Below are 18238 nucleotides of genomic sequence, written 5' to 3'. Positions count from 1 at the left end.
CAGCGCCCCTATCCTTTTCTCTCTCCTCTCTGCCTCCCTCCTATCCCTCCTCTCTTCCTTCCTGTACTCTTTGGACCAAACCACTGTGTCCCAGTTTGGAAGGGTGAATAGCCTCTGGCTCTCTCGTCTCCCCTCTGTGTCAAGGTGGCATGGACTCTCCCCCATGCTCCCTGACCTCCCCAGGACTCCATGTCTCACCTCACTGGCCCCCCAGGCAGAGCTGTGGGGAGTCAGGGTATCGTGAGACTCTTCCGTGGTCTCACAGCTGGGTGGACCCAGGTGCCTGGGCCTCTTATGGGCGGGAATGGGTAGGTCCCAGGTCCTGGGGCTTTGTTCTGGTTTATTCTGCTGCAGCTCAGGGAAACAGTTCACCCACACAGTGCTTCTGCACCCACCACCTTAAGCTCTGGATCAGGAGTAGGTGGTGAGGAAACGCTGAAAGAAACATGAAGAAAATCATTCCTGTTATTGGCCACTAGTGGGAGATGACTGTACTGCAGAGCCGACCAAGAGAGGAGCTGTGTATGATAAAGGAGCACACACATGTTTGGGTCAGGTTGGGAGAGACATTGTTTCTTGGAGGTTATCTTGGAAGAGGTCATAATTGAATTGGGCTTTGAAATACACAGAGGCCTTCCTGGAGGAGGGACGTTGGGTGAACGTGGAAAGAGCCTCCTGCCAGAAGATATCAGGTCCAGAGCAGTGTGCCTCAGCCATATGCACGGGCTTCCACAGACATCTGGCGGCATGATGACAGATAAGCAGGCATGGAGGTGTGCTCACAGTGTGGTTAGGAGATGAGACCAGCATCAGGAATCATGAGCGGCCTCACTCACTGAGGTCACTGAGGTGCAAAAGGAGGCACTGCTTTCAGGAGGCTGTCAGAGCAGAGAGAAAAAATAGAGCTGGATGGGACCTTATGGACGAACGTGGGTGGTTCATTTTCTTGAGGTCACAGAGTCCTTTAAGAATCATTCAAAGCTCCTGACTCTTCTCAGAGGAAAAATATGTCTGTATCTATACACTAAGTTTTTAAAAATTGAGATATAATTCACATACTATAAAACTCACTACTTGAAAATATACAATTCAGGGCTTGTTCGTGCATTCACGAGGTTGTACAACCATCATCACTATCTAATTCCAGGACATTTTCATCACCCTAGAAAGAAACTTTATAACCTTTCACAGTCATTCTCCATTTTCCCCTCTCTCCAGCCCAAGCAACTACTAATCTACTTTCTTCCTCTGCGGATTTGCCTATTCTGGATATCTGGGGCATTTTATGTGACTCAGTTCAGTTCGGTCGCTCAGTTGTGTCTGACTCTTTGTGACCCCATGGATTGCAGCACACCAGGCTTGTTTATGTGATTAGAATTATACAATATGTGGCATCCTGTGTTTGGCATCTTTCGCTTACTATATTGTTTTCAAGGTTTATTCATGTTGTAGTGTGTATTAGTACTTCATTCTTTTCATGAATGCATTTTCCGTTTAGGTCTTCCATTGTATGGATAGAGTGGGCTTCCCTGGTGGCTCAATGGTAGAGAACCTGCCTGCCAAGGCAGGAGACACAGGTTTGATCCCTGGGTTGGGAGGATCCCCTGGAGAAGGGAGTGGCTACCCACTCCAGTATTCTTGCCTGGAAAATCCCATAGACAGAGGAGCCTGGTGGGCTACGGTCCATGGGATCACTAAAGAGTCAGACACAGCTCAGTGACTAAAGCAACAGCCTGGGCAGGCCGCATTTTTTTTTGTCCACGCATCAGCTGATGCATGTTTAGGTTGCTTCCACTTTTTGTCTGTTTTAAATGATGCTGCTGTGAACATCCATGTACAAGTTTATGCACTAAAATCTGCAGGTCGTTTCAGGAGGTTCACAGAACCCCTGAAGCTCATCTCTTGAATTCTTGAATTTGGAAAATCTTGTTTATGAAGAGGCAGGAATTCACGAGGGAATGAGCTCCTTACACTGGAGTCCATTAAATATGCCCACTTTTTAATATCAGTTGACTCTAATACTCTTGCCTAAAAAAGCCCATGGACAGAGGAGCCTGGCAGTCTACAGTCCATGGGGACACAAAGAGTCGGACACAACTGAGCGACTTCACTTTCTTTCTTTCTTTATCAAAATAAAGCTATTTTTAAAATAAAATAATTTTTATAAAGATGGAATGGAGAAGACAGGAAGGCTATCAGTAATTTATTACTATTTATTGAGCAACTCTAAGCTAAGCACTTCACATCCCACAGTCATTTAATCCTAAATAACCCTGTGACACAATGTTATTCATTATCCCCATATTACAGATGGGAAAATTGAGACTCAGAGAAGCCATGCCAGGTTTCTTGGAGAAGTCAGAGCTTAAGCTGAGCCTTGACTGCCAGGCAGTGAAAGGAACACGTCCCATCTCCTCTCGATCCCCATCAAAGCCCTTATTTCCTTCCGTTTATTTTTAAATGGAGTATTAATGCCCCATCTGCTAGCAAGGCATCCATTTTGCTAAGCCCAGAACTGACCAGTTTACGGTGGGTATCCTGGACTGCCGTAGGATGACCCTTCCCCAGAGGGACCCCCTGCCTCCTGCTCTTTCCCTTTATGGGGGTCAAGCCTCCAGTCCAGCCAGTGTGCTGTGGTAATAATAGCTCAGGGGTGCCCTGGGCATCTCCGGGACAGCTGAGATTCATCTGGAGCCCTTGCCCTCAGTGTGAGGTCCTTCTGTGTGTCCTGTCCAGCAGGCAGGTCCCAGAGTCAGGCTGAGGGTGGCATGTGGTCAGGGGTTTAGCTGCTCTCCGAAGCCCAGTGTCAGCCACCATGCTCTCTGCTTTGTCTCCCAGCCAGTGGACAGCCAGCAAGCCCTGATGCGCAGGGAGTCTGTGGTCAACCTGGAGAACTTCAAGAAGCAGTATGTCCGCAGGCGGTGGAAGGTGGGTCAGGGTTTGGGGGGCGGGGGTGCTGAGGTAGGTTCCTGGTTCCTTCCAGACCCCTCCAGCGTCTCTGCGCACATTCTGACCTGGCGGTTCCCCTCTGCTCCCTCCCTCAGCTCTCCTTCAGCATTGTCTCCTTGTGTAACCACCTCACCCGATCCCTGATGAAGAAGATGCACCCGAGGCGGAACGAGGACCTGGTGGGTAAACACAGTGCTCTCGGAGCATGTAGCCTTGACCTGGGAGGAGCTGTGGGGAGCAGGTGGGGCTCAACTGCTTCCAGCAGGCTCTGCACTGTGTGATCAGCAGAGGCTGTGTTCATGGGCGACCACTGGGGTGGTGCTGGAAGATGGGTGCTCCAAGGGGGGTGGTGCATGAGCCTCTAGAGGCTCTTGAATCCTTTCCTAATGGGCTTTTGGAGGGACTGCTGCTGCCATTCCACAGCCCCAGCTTCCCTGGAGGACCTGTAGCCTGTTAGGGGCTGCGGGAACTCTGGTCAATGAGACTACCACAGGCGGGCAATCCAAAGTCAGTTCCTGATAATCCAGATATCTGCTGATATCTGAATGAGAGTTTTACATTCATTTGCCAATTTTCCCACTTCTGCTTTGCTTTAGATTATCAATAACAATAATAATATAATAATATTTAGATGATATATATAATTAGCTTGTTGCAACTTTATGTATATTTAAAATGGGAGACTCATAATGTCAAGAGCATGGCTTCTGGAGCCAGACTGCCAGGATTCAAATCTGCCACTTACTAGCTGTGTGACCTTCAGGACATGACTTAACCTCTCTGTGCTAAATGAAATCACTTGTAAAAAGGGGTTAGCAATAGTTCTTACCTCACAGGGCAGTCATGAGAATTAAATGATGACATATTCTTAGAGTCTGGCATTTTAAGTGCTCAATACTTATTAGCAGCTATTATTGTTTAAAGTCCTCTTGTAGACTCTCAAATGCAGTGCTGGTGCTACCAAGTGCAGTGTTAGTATTGTGGCTGGTCAAGGGTCCCTGACAGACCCTCCTCACAGCTTGCCAAGTGTGGTGACGGCCTCTCGAATGGCACAGGTTGGGAGAGGTAACTCCCTACTCAGGAAGAGGCTGTAAGGCAGCAGCCTGCCTGTCAGCCCTGGGCAGCCTCGGGGCACACAGCACTTAGGCTACATCCCAGGTCTTGGGACTGCCCCTGTGTGCCCCCCACCAGCCCGAGCTCTTCTTGAGCTTGGGGAACTGGAGGACTTATGGGTTAGAGGCCCATAAACTGTGGGCTTTGGCCAAGCTGTGTTCCTTCTCTGGCCACCTTCCTCATCTGCTATAAAAGCGGACTGGAACAGCTTCAGCTGTTTGCAACAAATTGTGATAAATTCTCTTTTCATTTTATTCTGTTACAAATATTTTCTAATTTTCCTTGTTTGATACAACCATCATTTAAAAGTGGACATTTAGTTTCTAAATACGTAGCGTTCTTAACCTTAAAAAAGAAGTGGGGAGGGGACTGGGCTTGCTCCTTCTGAGAATCCCTGTTAATCACAAGCAGATTGTCGCCCAGCTTACTTTGTTATTATTTGGCTCTGACTCATGCTAAAAAGTTGCGATTCAGCAGAGTTTGCGTTATTTTTATTGTTATAGCCAGGCTAGGTCCAGGATGTATTTGGCTAAAGTTGATCTCGACTTTGAATTTCGAGCTGGTTCAGGCCAAGGGAAGGAGAGGGGCCCCTGAGTAAACACACGGCTGACAGTGGGCACACCTCTCAGGCTGAGTTGGCCTGATACAATGCTGGCCATTGGGAAAGAGGAACAGAGAGTAATTGAAAAGAATGTAAAATTCTTGCCTAATTTTTGTCTATGTGTGAACATTTAAAATAGTTCTCTTTTTACTCAAACACACAGCACCTGATATCAACCCAATGGCTCATCCTCTAAGTAGAAAAGAAATGGGTCCCAGACATCTATTATACAGCTTTCCCAAACAAAAAACAAAAACAAAAACAAAGAAAAGAGAGAAAAAGAAAGATAGACACATCCTTTTGTTTAGGAAGCATTAAAATTTAAAATCTGAGGACTTCTCTGGTAGTCCAGTGGTTAAGACTCCATACTTCCACTGCAGGGGGTATGGGTTCGACCCCCAGTCAGGGAATTAAGTTCACACAGGCCACAAGTTGTGGACAAAAAATAGGGGGAAAAAATACAGAAAAAAAGCTTTAAAAAAATAAAAATAAATAAAACTGTACATCTGACAACAGATTTTTCTATGATTTGCATAAGTCTTTCTCAATTAATACTTCTTTCAATAGTTGTAATTATTTAAGTAAATGCATGTGGAATGAATGAAAGAGGCATCGTGACTTCCAGGGTGGCTGCCTCTGCTCTGGCTTAGCTATGTAGGAGCTGATAGAATCTGCTTTACTCTTTTTCCAGTTCATAAAAACGGGGCACAGAAGCCATTGGCCTGGAAAGACTACGCGGCAGGACTGGCTAAAGGTATAGCCTAAGCCAGTCAAAGCAGAGGGGGTGAGGTGGCCGTCAGAGCTTGGGGAGGTCCTGCTAGCCCTACTTCATTCTCTCTAGGCTGAGGTCAGGAGACCTACCAGCCCACTAACCAACTAGCCAAGTGGTCTTAATTATGTGGCAGCCACAAAGGACACCAGATATAATTTTCATGATTATCATTTGGCCTCTTCTGGTGCCTGACTTCCGCTAGAGGCTCTGCCTGCTTTCCCTCCTCCTGGGAAGGAGGCCTCCAGGTAGTTGGTCTGGCCCTGCCTCGGGGCCCTCCCCATCCCTATCTCATCCACCCCTGGTCTCTGGAGAGAGCAACAGGATTCCCCTCTATGTCCACCTCCCTGGTTTACAGGCTCCTGACTCAGGTGCCTCAGCCCAGGTTGCCCGGCATGACTTCATTTTTGGCATCTTCTGACCTTCTTGCTCTGAGTCTCTCTCTCTTTTTCTTTTTTTCCCAGAGGAATTGTGAGAGTGACACAGAGGAGGACATCGCCAAGAGGAAAGTCCTCCATCCCCGGAGGAGGAGCAGTACCTCCTAACTGACCAGGCTCTAGGTGGCCACCAGGGAAACCCAGGCCCAGCAAGTCTCCTTTCTCTGCACACTCTTGGACCCTGCTTGTCACCAGCGCCTGAGCATTCTGCAACCCTGAGCACTTTGCAAGAGAGATGGGCATGCAGGATTCAGAAGGATTTGCAGGGGATCCAGGAGATCCTGGGAGCTATGGCTATCTCCTATGGAGGAGATTCCAACATTCCCAAAGCCCTTAATTCTCCATAAAATGGGCTTTAACCTGTCTGCCCACCTCAGAACCTGGGATGGGATATGGCCCTAAGAAAATGATGTAGACGACCATCATCACCATCATCATGGGTAAAGGTCAGATTTGGGCAGCTTTCCTTACAGGATGAGGGAGTTCAGAACCAGCCTGGTCAAAAATTATACCAGGAAGACAGATACCTCACCTGTGGGCAGAAGATACAGAGTGGATGTTGGGGTATGAGGGACCAATCCTGTGACCTCCCAGAACCCACATGGAGTCAGCGTGTCACGCCGGCCAACTTATCAAACCTCCTAAAGCAGCCCATCGCCAGCCCACTGTGTCATAATTTTTTTCACTTTTATTAAACTTCTTGTTTACCTGATGCTCAGCTTCTTTTTGAGCTATCTGCATCTGATTTTCTTTAGCTCAGGTGCCTATGACTCTGGGGAGCACCCAGGGTTGGGGTGCTGAGTGGATAGCACCTCAGGAGGTCATACTGAACCACCTGTCCTGGACTGCAGGGTGCCTGCCTTCTACATCTTTCCTCAAAGGTGTGCAGCCCAAGAAAACCAGCCTGGATGCCAGCATAGAATGCCTGTGTTCCCTCTGCCATGGGGACCATCACCTCTGCTGGTACCACAGAATATTTGGAGATAGATATTCAAAGAGGTAGCTAAGGAAAATGAGGTCTTGAGGTGGCCCCAGATCCAATACGACTGGCGTCCTTATAAGAAGAGAGATCAAAGGAAGAATGTATGAAGAGACAGCGGGAAGGCGTCCATCTGCAAGCTGAGGGGAGAGGCCTCAGGAAAACTAACCCTGCCAAGACCTCAATGTCAGACTTCTGGCCTCTGGAACTGTGATGAAGTCAATTTCTGTTGTTTAAGCCACCCAGACTGTGATGCTTTGTGAAGGCAGCTCTAGAGAACTAATACACCTGCCCAGTGATGGCTGAGATAGGGGCGGGGGCCTTCTGAGGATATGATTAGAGAAGGTCAAAGAAGGACCTACAGGGAGAAAGGAAAGGAGAAACAGATGGATTACCTGGACCCTTGAGTAAATATGGCTGAGAACCTTAGCCACACAGGAGTTTGGGCCCCACTTTCTAGGCCAAAAGAATGGTGGTGCTGACCAGAAACCCAAACCGGAAGTAAAAGAGGTCAAGGTGAGGCACCAAGACTGAGAAAGTACATGGGAAGAGGTGGAAAGAAAAGGAGAGAGGTTCCGGAAGGTGAGTGAGGGGAAGTGTGCCAGGAAGCAGAGAGGGAAAGAAAAGAAAGGGAAGGCCTAGGGAAAGGGGAGGCCATCCTTTCCCACTGTCAGCAGCAGATTTCAAGAACGTTGTATGAGAGCATGGACAGAGCAGCCCTCATCCAGTGAATGGATCCGGGGCAAAATGGCCCCATAGGATCAGAAAGTCAGTCCGATTTCAGAAAAGCTTCCAGCCAGAAATGGAGTGACCTGCAAGCTTGTTGAAGAAAGCTCTGCTGTTGCCCTGTAGTTCCTAGACACCCCAGTTCTCAGGAGGATCCAGCTCTGTGCCTCCCTCTAGCCTCTGGAGGACAGCCAAGGCCAAGAACCACTGACTGTGTTCAGGGCCCCTTGGTCCTGGCTGTGGCTGGACGCACAAATCATCAGGGAGTGCTCTAGAACAAGGGCTCCCGGGAGCTCCCAAGAAGTAATAATGTGGTACTGGGGAGGGGACTGCCCGCCTGCTAGGAAGAAGAGGAGTGAGTGGCTTTTACAAATCCAGTCTTGAGTTTCCAATCATGACCAAAGGGCAAGCCTTTTGGAACTTGTCTGGCCCAACTACTGCATTGAACTGAAGAAGACACTGAAGCTGAGAGGAAGTGACTTGTTCAGCTTCACACAGCAAATTTGTGAAAGTGCCTGATGAAAGCCCAGACTTCCTGATTCCTAGTACAGTGCTCATTTCTACAACGTGATGAACTGTGGGAGACTTTGCAGGAAATGGACGGACCCTTTGCTTTGCGTCATCTTAAACACGCTCTCGTCTGTTCTTTACTGTTGCTGTCTTGTCGTTCATTTCTTTGAAATAGACAAAATGGTCACACTTGCTTCTTTTCAAAGGGCATTGCCCCTGAGTAGGGACAGCTTGGTAGCTAGCCTCCCATGGGCTGCAAGTCAGTCAGTGAACTGGTTTTGGACTTGCTCTGTATGCCTGGGACTGTTCTAGATGGGGAGCTAGAACAATTAATAACACGGAGGTGACATCTCCCCTACAGGGGTCGACATTCTGTAAGTCCTGGGAATCCAGGGCTCCATCCTGCCCATAGGCTGCTCCTCCCACCTCTTTCCCATCCCTGTTGCCTGAGTCCTCCCCGACCTGCTCCACCCACACCAGCTCTCTGGGGTTCAGTAGCACTCACTGGGTTTCCTGAATCCCTCAGGAAGCACAGGAGCAGGCAGTGAGCAGAGGGGGACCTTTGAGAATATGCACATCCTTTGAGGATGATTTTGATACCCAGGAGTCCGAAGCCAAACACCTGTGCCAATCCCATCCGGGGGTCTGGTCCCTGTGGCCTCTGGTCCAGCAGATGGCTGCTGCCCTCCAGGTGTGAGGAGGGGTGGAGCAGCTGGCCCAGGGGAACTGAGTGTGCTGGGTGCATTCTGAAGAAGGCTTCACTGACCAATTGATACTTCAAGAGACCACAGCGTGCCCTGAGGCAGATGGAACATTTCTAGTGACATTTCTGAGAGCTGTGCTCAGTTAAAAGGCAGTCTTCAAAGAGTCTGAAGGTTCCCTGTCCCTGTGTTTGCAAGATGCTGCATTAATATTTCACAAATGCACCTATAAATATTTCAGTGCTCTGCATTTTAATGTCAATCTCACTGGTTTTCCTGACTCCGGATCTTAGATTTCATTTGCCTTTTCCACTAGCCTTTTCATTTGCTGATAACCTTATTTTGGAAGGAGATGAAGGCCATATCAGAAGAAATGAGCCACAGAATCTCTGTGGAAGGAAAGTAGGTAGGTACATACAAAAAGACCTAAACTGAGGACTGGGATAGTGTAGGGAATTTCATCTGGCACGGGCTTATAGAACTTTTCATCTCGTGCCCCAGTTGATGTCATCCCGACATTGTTTGGTTCACTGTTGCTGCACCCCAAAGAAAAATTGTCCCTTGGTGGTCTGCTAAGAGGGTCCCATTCTAAGGAGACCTTAATAGGCTTTGGTATTGGAACAGTTGAAGAACTATAAACAATGGTTAATTCACATTTCAAAAGTCAGAAACACAGTTGGTGACCTCTCATCAATAGTTTCGGTTTTCAACCTTTTTCCTACTAGTTTCCTCTTTCTCTTCCCCTCCATCCATTAGCAAGTCATAAATATATAGCTGAAGTATATGTTTTAGTAATGTCTTTACTTTTTGAATAAAGTTTGTGTTCCCAGTTCTTAATCTAAAAAAAAAAAAAACGGTTATATTATCTGGGGAGAAATAATTTTTTAAGCTTTTCCTCCCACACTGATCTACAGATCAGTGATCCTCTACCACTGTGCTAGAAACAAAAAAAAAAGAAAGAAAAAAAAGCTCACAATAATTTTTTTAAAAACCTGTTCTGCAGTAGGAGCACTTATATACAACATTTTAACATTTTATTTAATCTTTGTAACCTTGTAAGATAAAGGAGAGCTCCATTTCTATAGATGAGGAAGCTGAGACTCAATGGAGTTAAGAAATTTGCATGCGATGGAACAGCTGCAGCACTTGGAATCTGGATTCCAGCCCAGTTTCGCCTACCTCCAATTCTACATCCTTCTCTACTTTTCCTGGGGAGGCAGTGTTGAGTGAACAAAACATCCCAGAGAACCAGAGACAGCATGATACTGTTTTTATAAAGCTCAAAATCTGTACTATACTTTGTTTGGGAGTGCATGCCAATGTGATAGAACAGTATTTTAAAGGCAAGGCAATAATTACACACAAAATTCAAGATGAAGCCTACCTCTGACAGCCGAGATGGGAAAGAGGTCAGCAGTGGTGCTAAGCTGTCGGCAGAGAAGTTCTGGAGAAATTCATGATGGGCTCACAGGACTTCATTTTATTACTTTGCCTTATCAATTACACAGGAATTATCTACATTTTTCCATCAAATGTTATATTAAAATCATAAAGGGAGAGGGATTTTCCTGGTGGTCCAGTGGTGTGGGTTTGATCCCTGGTTGGGGAACCAAGATCCCACATGCCTCATAGTATGGCCAAAAAATTCTTAAAAATTAAATAAAATTGTTGGTACTTTAATAATAATAAAGGGAGAAAGTAAGGTGAAAAAAATCAGCCCAAATGGTCATGAAGCTGAACCTCCAATATTTTGGCCACCTGATGCTAACAGCCAACTCATGGAAAAGACTCTGATGCTGGGATAGACTGAAAAAGGAAAAAAGGAAAAGAGGGTAACAGAGGATGAAATGGTTGGATGGTATCACCAACTCAATGGACATGAACTTGGGCAAACTCTGGGAGATAGGAACGGGGATGCATGGCATGCTATAGTCCACGGGTTCACAAAGAGTTGGACACGATTTAATAACTGAACAGCTATCATGAGATGCCATAGTGGGCAGGACATGGAGGCTGCATGGCAATGATCCCTGAATGTGCCTTTGCCCTCAAGACTTGATGCCGGGCATTGCTCTGTGTCCTTTTACTTTGATCCAAGGTCATTGTGCCACCCCGTGTGAATGCTTTGACTGAATTATTATATTTCCATTTTAAAGAGAAGAAGCAGAATATCCCTCCTGCGTCCCAGGTCACCTCCCCAGCCAATCCCTTCCCTTGGAATATGCCTAAAGATTGTGGTCTGAGGACATCTTCTGAGCCCAGCTACATTGTTGGCCAACTCACGCTCTGGTGCCTTCCTGTCTCTCTGGGCTTAATCCCAGAGGCTGGACAGGGTTTGAAAAGCCATCTGGGCCATTCCCCTGCTCATTTTGAATTGAGAAGAGGCAATCCAGTTCTGTGTCTTCCCTCAATTTCCTGTCTTAACTCTTAACCAAAAGTGTTAGTCACTCAGTCATGTCCAACTCTTTGTAACCCCATGGACAGTAGCTCGCCAGGCTTCTCTGTCCATGGAATTCCTCAGGCAAGAATACTGGAGTGAGTAGCCATTGCCTTCCACAAGAGATCTTCCTGACCCAGGGATTGAACCCAGGTCTCCTGCATTACAGGCAGATTCTTTACCCTCTGAGCCACCAGGGAAGCCCCTCTTAACCGAAAGGCCTGGGTTAATTCCCTGACACTTTTCAGCTTTTGGATCTTGACCTTGTCCTTCACCATTTCTGGGCCTCAGTTTTCTCATCTGTGCACTGGTGATAATTATATCAGTGTTATTTGTCATGAGTGCCTCATTGAGACCCATTTTGTAAGGGAGGTTTGACAATTTTGAAGAACTTGGTAAACATAGGGACTTGTTATTTACATAACTTAGTTGCACTCTGAGACCATAGGCGTAAGGAGCAGCTCTGAGAAACATAAGAGCAGAACACCCATGGCAACAGTGGAACTCAACACTGGTGCCCTGGACGCCAGGTTGTGGGTCCTGGGGTCCTAGCTCACCTCCCACTCATCTCTTCTGCCCCAACGCCCCTGTGTGATGCCTGATCCTGCACAGACACTCAGCAGTGGTTTATTAAACAGAGGAGGAAGCAGGAAGGGCTCCCGCATGTGGGCCCAAGGCTCTCAGCTGGCCACCTTCTGCCCACCCCGCTGGAGGGTGCCTGCCAGGGGGGCCGGAGGCAGGAACAGAACCCTGCTGGAGGCAGCGTGCTGAGAGCCAGGCCTTTTCAGTCAAGTCTTGTGTAGCTCACCTCAAAGGGCGTAACGGCTCTTTGAAGAAGTAAACGCTGGACTCAAACTATTCGGTCCCCACTTTGTTCCTTGTTTTGTTGTTTTTGATGTTGTTTTAATTTGCTAGGGTGGCCATTACAAGATAGGTAGCCTGGGTGGCTTAAACAACAGAAATTTATTTTCTCACAGCTTGAGAGGCTGGAAGTCCAATATCAAGGTGTCAGCAGGGTTGGTTTCCTCTGGGGGCTCTGTCCTCAGCCCGCAGACAGCTGCCCTTTCTCTTCACATGGTTGTTCCTCTGGGCACAAGCATCCCTGGGCTCTGTGTGTCGGTATTTCCCCTTCCTGTAAGGCCACCAGTCGTACTGGGCTAGGGCCCACCCTCCTGGGTCAGTAACTTGATCACCTCTTTGAAGGCATGCGTGCGTGCTCAGCCACTTCAGTTGTGTCTGACTCTTTGCAACCCCATGGACTGTAGCCTGCCAGGCTCCTCTGTCCATGGGATTTTCCAGGCAAGAATACTGGGGTGGGTTGCCATTTCCTTCTCCAGGGGATCTTCCCAACCTGCATGGCAAGTCTCTTGCATTGGCAGACAGGTTCTTTACCACTAGCGCCACCTGAAGGCCCTACAGCCAAATACAGTCCCATTCTGAGGTCCTGGGGGTTAGGACATACGAGTTTGTAGGGGAGGTGGAAGACACAATTCAGCCTATAACAAGTATATTCTTTAAGAATTATTTGAGTTTTTGATGTCTGCCTCCTCCTGTGGGCTGTAAGCTCCATGAGAGCAGTATGGTCTGTCTGCTGTTCTGTGTATAGTGCCTGTGGGTGTTCATAAGTATTTATGGACTGAATTAATAAATGGCTTGTTTTTCTTTGGTTGATGCAAGATGGCAAGGAAAGCTGCAGGACCTCACATTGGCAAGAAGCCAAAACAGAGCCCTGAGAACCAGGCACCCAGCAGCCACCCTCTCCCCACCTTCTGTCCCACAGAGCCTACTGGTTTAATACAAACTGGTGCCGAATAGGCCTACTACAGGTCAGATGTTCGTCTGGCCGTAAGGATGAGTAAGCTTCTGCTAAGATGAGGGGAAAGAAAGTAGTGGTTAGCATTCTGTTTGTTCATCCTTATGTCTTCCCCTGATGATGGGAAAGATTGAAGGCAGAAGGAGAAGAGGGCAGCAGAGGATGAGATGGTTAGATAGCATCACTGACTCAATGAACATGAATTTGAGCAGACTCTGGGAGATAGTGGAGGACAGAGGAGTTGGCATGCTGCAGTCCATGGGGTCACAGGGAGTCAGACACAACTTAGCGACTGAACAACAGCAACAACAATGCCTTCCCATGGGTGAACTTTGGTAAGTCACCAAATGAAGGAATAAAACTTCTCTGGGTGTTGAATTAGTCGTGTGATGAAATAAGAGTTTACCACTTTTCCCCACCTCTAGACATCATAACCCTGACTCCAGGTCAGAGACCCAGAGGGCCCTGCTGGAGAGCCAGCGGCCACCTGTTGGGATTGGAGGAGGTGTTCAAGGTCAAGCATAGACAACATATCGATCTCTGGCTGAGTATTTTGGAAGAATGAGTGTGTGTGTGTGTGTGTTCTGGGTGTTTCAAGGTACCTGCGTGTGTACATCTGTCTCTGGGATATTTGGAGGTATGTGTGTCCATCACTGGGTGTATCTGAGATTTCCCTTTGTTTCTGTGTGTGTGTGTGTGTGTGTGTGTGTATCTGACTGGGTGTCTGGGTGTGCATCTGTCTCTGTGTGCGTGGATCTGGGTGTCTGGGGTGTTGTCAGAAAGGACTCATGGTGAAGTGCCTCTGCCCCAGGCTTTGCAGCATCTGTCCTAATGCTGTCAGACCTCCAAGGCTGGTCTATTTGCCATTCCAGGGGACAGAGTTGAGGACAGCCACGTCTGCTGAGTCATAAGGATGTGGGCTCTGTGTGTCCACAGTTGGATGGATCTCCTTTCACACACATAGAGGGGAAATTTCAGATGGGTTGGCTGACCCTGCATGCTCTCAGAAGGTCCTGACCTCAGCCAGCCCCAGGAAGGAGCGGAAATGAGAATGCTCAGAAGACCTAGAGGTTGGCAGGAGGCGAGCTGAGACTTGGGTGCTCCCCAACTGGGTACCCTAGGTCACGGCTTTCTCAGGCTCTTCCAATAACCAACCTGCCAGCTTTGCAACTGATTGATGACCACTTCCTGTTGGAGGAGGAAGCCAGGGCAGATGGTCCTCACCGATACAAACTCCAGACCTCACCAAACTCCTAGTGCTAACCCTGGAAGGTCCCCCCAGGCCACGAGTCTGGACTCTGGGAAATCCTTCTCTTCCCTCCCCAGTCCACCCAACCAACAAATAAACAAAGAACACCACAATAGTATGCCTAGCCACAATGCAGTCAAGGGAGTCTTTCAAGCTTGTCTGATATAAACAGTAAAATTTCCCCAGGGTTGGCAGGGACGGGAAGCCTCCGTCACTGACTCCCTGATTGGAAATGATTTCATAGGTTCTTTTCCAAGAGAAGATGAAGAAGGGCAAAAAGGCCTTTGTAGGGTGTACCTGGCAGGGCATGGGAAGTAAACACACCTTCTGAGAATTGACACAGGCCTGACGTGGAGCTGGGCACTGTTTCCCGGGAGCCCAGACTGGGGGTGAACCTGTAGATATCCAGCTGATCCAGAGAGAGGGTGCCTCCTGTCCATGAGGCTGCAGCCACAGGTGGGTGAGGTGAGGCAAGGGGGTACGGGTGCATCAGGGAAGGGCTGGTTCTTCTGTACGTGCGTACGTGCTAAGTCCCTCCCCCCGTGACTGTAGCCCACCAGGCTCTGCTGTCCATGGGATTCTCCAGGCAAGTATACTGGAGCAGATCACCATCTCCTACTCCTGGATCTTCCTAACCCAGGGATCGAACCCAAGTCTCCTGCACTGCAGGCAGATTCTTTACCGCCGAGCCACCAGGGAAGCCCTGGTCCTTCTGAGGAGGTAGTATTCAAAGGCAGGAGAGGGACCAGCTCGAAGCAGGGCCCTCACAACTGGTCACTTCTTGTATTTAGACTGTGAAGGCGACTGACAACCATCATGTCTCTTTACCATCTCTCACTTCTGGCAAGGTCCAGCGGACCCGTGAGACTTTGTGGGTCTGGACTTCAGGGCAGTGAGTTTAGTGGGGATCTGCTTCTCCTGTGGAGAGAGGAGCCTGAGAAGGAGGTTGAATGTCAGTACTGCCTAATCAGGGACTTCAGTGACTGTAAATGCCCATCCAACCCCACTGAAGATGACCACAAGCCAAGGAGTTCACGATCTCCAGGCAGGATCCTCAAGAACTGGTGTCAAACTATTCACGTTGTTATAAGATTTTCTCAGGGTGAGTTCAGATCTGCCTCTCTGAAGTTCCAAGTGGTGTCCTGGTTCTATCTTCTGGGGTCCCATCCATTTAACAAATGTGTAGACAAAGATGAAAAAGGCAGTCTGTGTCCTCAAGGTATCCACAGACCAGTGACAAGAACATCTGTTACACGGGGCAGAATGAAATAGGGGCTAAGCTGCAATCTGAGGGATGAGTCCCTTGTCCTGACTCATGGGGGCCTATTAGGCATCCAGAGGAGGTGACACTGGAAACAGGCTTAAAGGACAAGGGGGCTGGTGCATGTGGAGGGGCTGTGGAGTCCAGGCCAGGAGAAGCTTGAGAGAAGACACAGAAGCAGGAGACAGCAGAGCATCTCCTGAGGATATGGGGTAGCCTGGCAGGGTAGCAGCCTCGTATGGCGGGAAGATGTGGGGGAGATGAGGGCTGAATCACAGAGGGGTTTGAATCCAGGCCTGGGTCTTTATTCAATGGGCCATGGAGAGGCTCAGAGGTTTTGTGAGACTTTATCAGAGCCGAGGTTTACATCAGTGATTTTCAAAGGGTGTTCCCTGGCCAGCAGCATCGGCATTGTCTTGTTGCTGCTACTAAGTCACTTCAGTCGTGTCTGACTCTGTGCGACCCCATAGACGGCAGCCCACCAAGCTTCCCCGTCCCTGGGATTCTCCAGGCAAGAACACTGGAGTGGGTTGCCATTTCCTTCTCCAATGCATGAAAGTGAAAAGTGAAAGTGAAGTCGCTCAGTCGTGTCTGACTCTTCGCGACCCCATGGACTGCAGCCTACCAGGCTCCTCTGTCCATGGGATTTTCTAGGCAAAAGTACTGGAGTGGGGTGCCATTGCCTTCTCCAATAGTCTTGTTAGAAATGCAGATTACCAAGCCCCGCCCAGACCTGCTGAATCAGAAACTCTGAGGGTGGGGCCGCACTGACTGCTTACCCAGGGCCTCCAGGTGATCCTGATGCACTGCTTAGGAAAACAACCCTGAGAGCCAGGTGAGGTGGGCGGAGTCTGGAGGAGGGAGAGCGTTGAAGGGCTTTTCGAACCACCTTGAGTGGGGCCCGGGAGGCCACCTGGCCTGGGAAGGAGGCAGGAAGAGGCAGGCAGATTTGGTTTCCAGTGCCAGGACCTCTAGCTTTTCATGAACCTGAGCCAGGGACTTCCCTTTCCTGGGCTTCAGTTTCTGCATCTTCAGAGAGGAGTTTCAGCTGGAGTAAGGTAGGAGACCATCAACAACCACGGGATTCAGGGCTTTCAGTGCTAAAACCAGGGGCATCTAGGGCAAACGGGGATGGTTTATCCACCACTTCCCCCCGCCGACCAAACAGTGCCCAGAAGGAAGCACTGCTCAGGATGCTTCCAGACTGAATGCTGAGAGTGGGGTTGCTGAGGGGCCCAAAGCCCATTCTTGAGCACTTTGGTGGTAGCTGAAGCTGCCAATTCCTCTTGCTACCATTTGGTGCCCATGTACCAGGAGCCTGTCTCCCACGCCTCTGCCCTGTCTGGCTCCAGAGGCCAGCAGAAAGGGAGACAGGGCCCTGGTCCGGCAAGGGCACAAGGCTGGCTCCCCTAGGTCATGTTGCTGGCCAGGTGCCTCAGTCACAGGAAATACAATATGGCTGAGGCCTCCAGGCCACTGCTGATGCTGCTGGAGGCTGAAAATACCCAGCGCCCTGGCCTGGGCGCCTGGCTGACTCTTCTGGGTCAGGAGTCGGGGGAGCGGCTGTGGTGTCTGTTACTTCACTAGTCTGATCTCAACTCGGTTCTCACCACTTTGGCCAGGGGCCTCTGGGGGTGGGGGTGAGGAATTGCAGCCCTCTTTTCTTACAGTTGGATTTCCTTTTAATCAAAGTATAGTAGATTTATGATGTGTTAATTTCTGCTGTACAGTAAAGTGATTCACATCCATGTACATGTATATACACATTCCTTTTTGTATTCTTTTCCATTATGGCTTATCACAGATGGTGAATATAGTTTCCTGTGCTCTAGAGTAGGGCCTTGTTGTTTGCCCATTCTCTGTGTAATAGTTCCACTTGCTGGTCCTGAGCTCCCAGTCTATCCCTCCCCCACTCCCATCCCCCTCCCCCTTGGCAACCGCGTCGTTCTCTATGTCCGTGTTCGGTTTCTGTTACCTAGACAGGTTCACGATGTCGTATTTTAGATTCCATATGTGAGTGAAATCATATGGTATTTGTCTTTCTCTTTTGGACTTATTTCACTTAGTATGATAATCTCTAGTTGCATCCACGTTGATGCAAAATGGCATCACTTCGTTCTTTTTTATGGCTGGGTTGTATCCCATTGTATATATATTCCACATCTTTTTTTAATCCATTCATCTGTTGATGGGCATCTAGGTTGCTCCCATGTCTTGGCTATTGTAAACAGTGCTGCTGTGAACATTGGGGTGCATGTATCTTTTTGAATTAGTTTTTTTTGGATAGATGCCCAGGAGTGGATAATATGGCAGCTCTATTTTTAGCTTTTTGAGGAACCTCTACACTGTTTTTCATGGTCACTGTACCAACTTATATTTCTACCAATAGTGTAAGAGGGCTTCCTTTTCTCCACACCCTCTCCAGCATTTGTATTTGTAGACTTATTAATGATGGCCGTTCTGACTGTTGTGAGGTGGTACCTCATTATAGTTTTGATTTGCATTTCTCTAATAATTAGCCATGTTAGGCGTCTTTCATGTGCCTGTTGGTCATCTGTATGTCTTCTTTGGAGAAATATGTATTTAGGTCTTCTGCCCATTTTTCAGTTGGGTTGTTTGTTTTTGGTTGTTGAGTTGTATGAGCTGTTTGTATATCTTGGAAATTAAGCCCTTGTCAGCTGCATCATTTGCAA

At 48.4% G+C, this 18238-nt stretch overlaps 1 protein-coding gene across 2 annotated transcripts in view; it reads left to right on the top strand.

The window, feature by feature from the left end:
* DAPK2 (death associated protein kinase 2) overlaps positions 1–8224 on the top strand; it is a 142610-nt gene extending 134386 nt beyond the window's left edge. Inside the window, exons 10-12 of one of the 2 annotated variants that reach the window (XM_005894527.3) lie at positions 2839–2928; positions 3045–3128; positions 5897–8224. In XM_005894527.3, coding sequence (XP_005894589.1) covers positions 2839–2928; positions 3045–3128; positions 5897–5977 — 255 coding nt within the window. In that variant the 3' untranslated portion in view covers positions 5978–8224. Of the gene's footprint in view, positions 1–2838; positions 2929–3044; positions 3129–5896 lie in introns of those variants that run through there. The other variant, XR_011465665.1, reaches the window with a different exon arrangement.
* The last annotated feature ends 10014 nt before the right edge of the window (positions 8225–18238 follow it).

The sequence above is a fragment of the Bos mutus genome, chromosome 10 (genome assembly GCF_027580195.1).
Source record: "Bos mutus isolate GX-2022 chromosome 10, NWIPB_WYAK_1.1, whole genome shotgun sequence".
Lineage (NCBI taxonomy): Eukaryota > Metazoa > Chordata > Mammalia > Artiodactyla > Bovidae > Bos > Bos mutus.
This window is presented reverse-complemented; position numbering and strand designations above follow the sequence as displayed.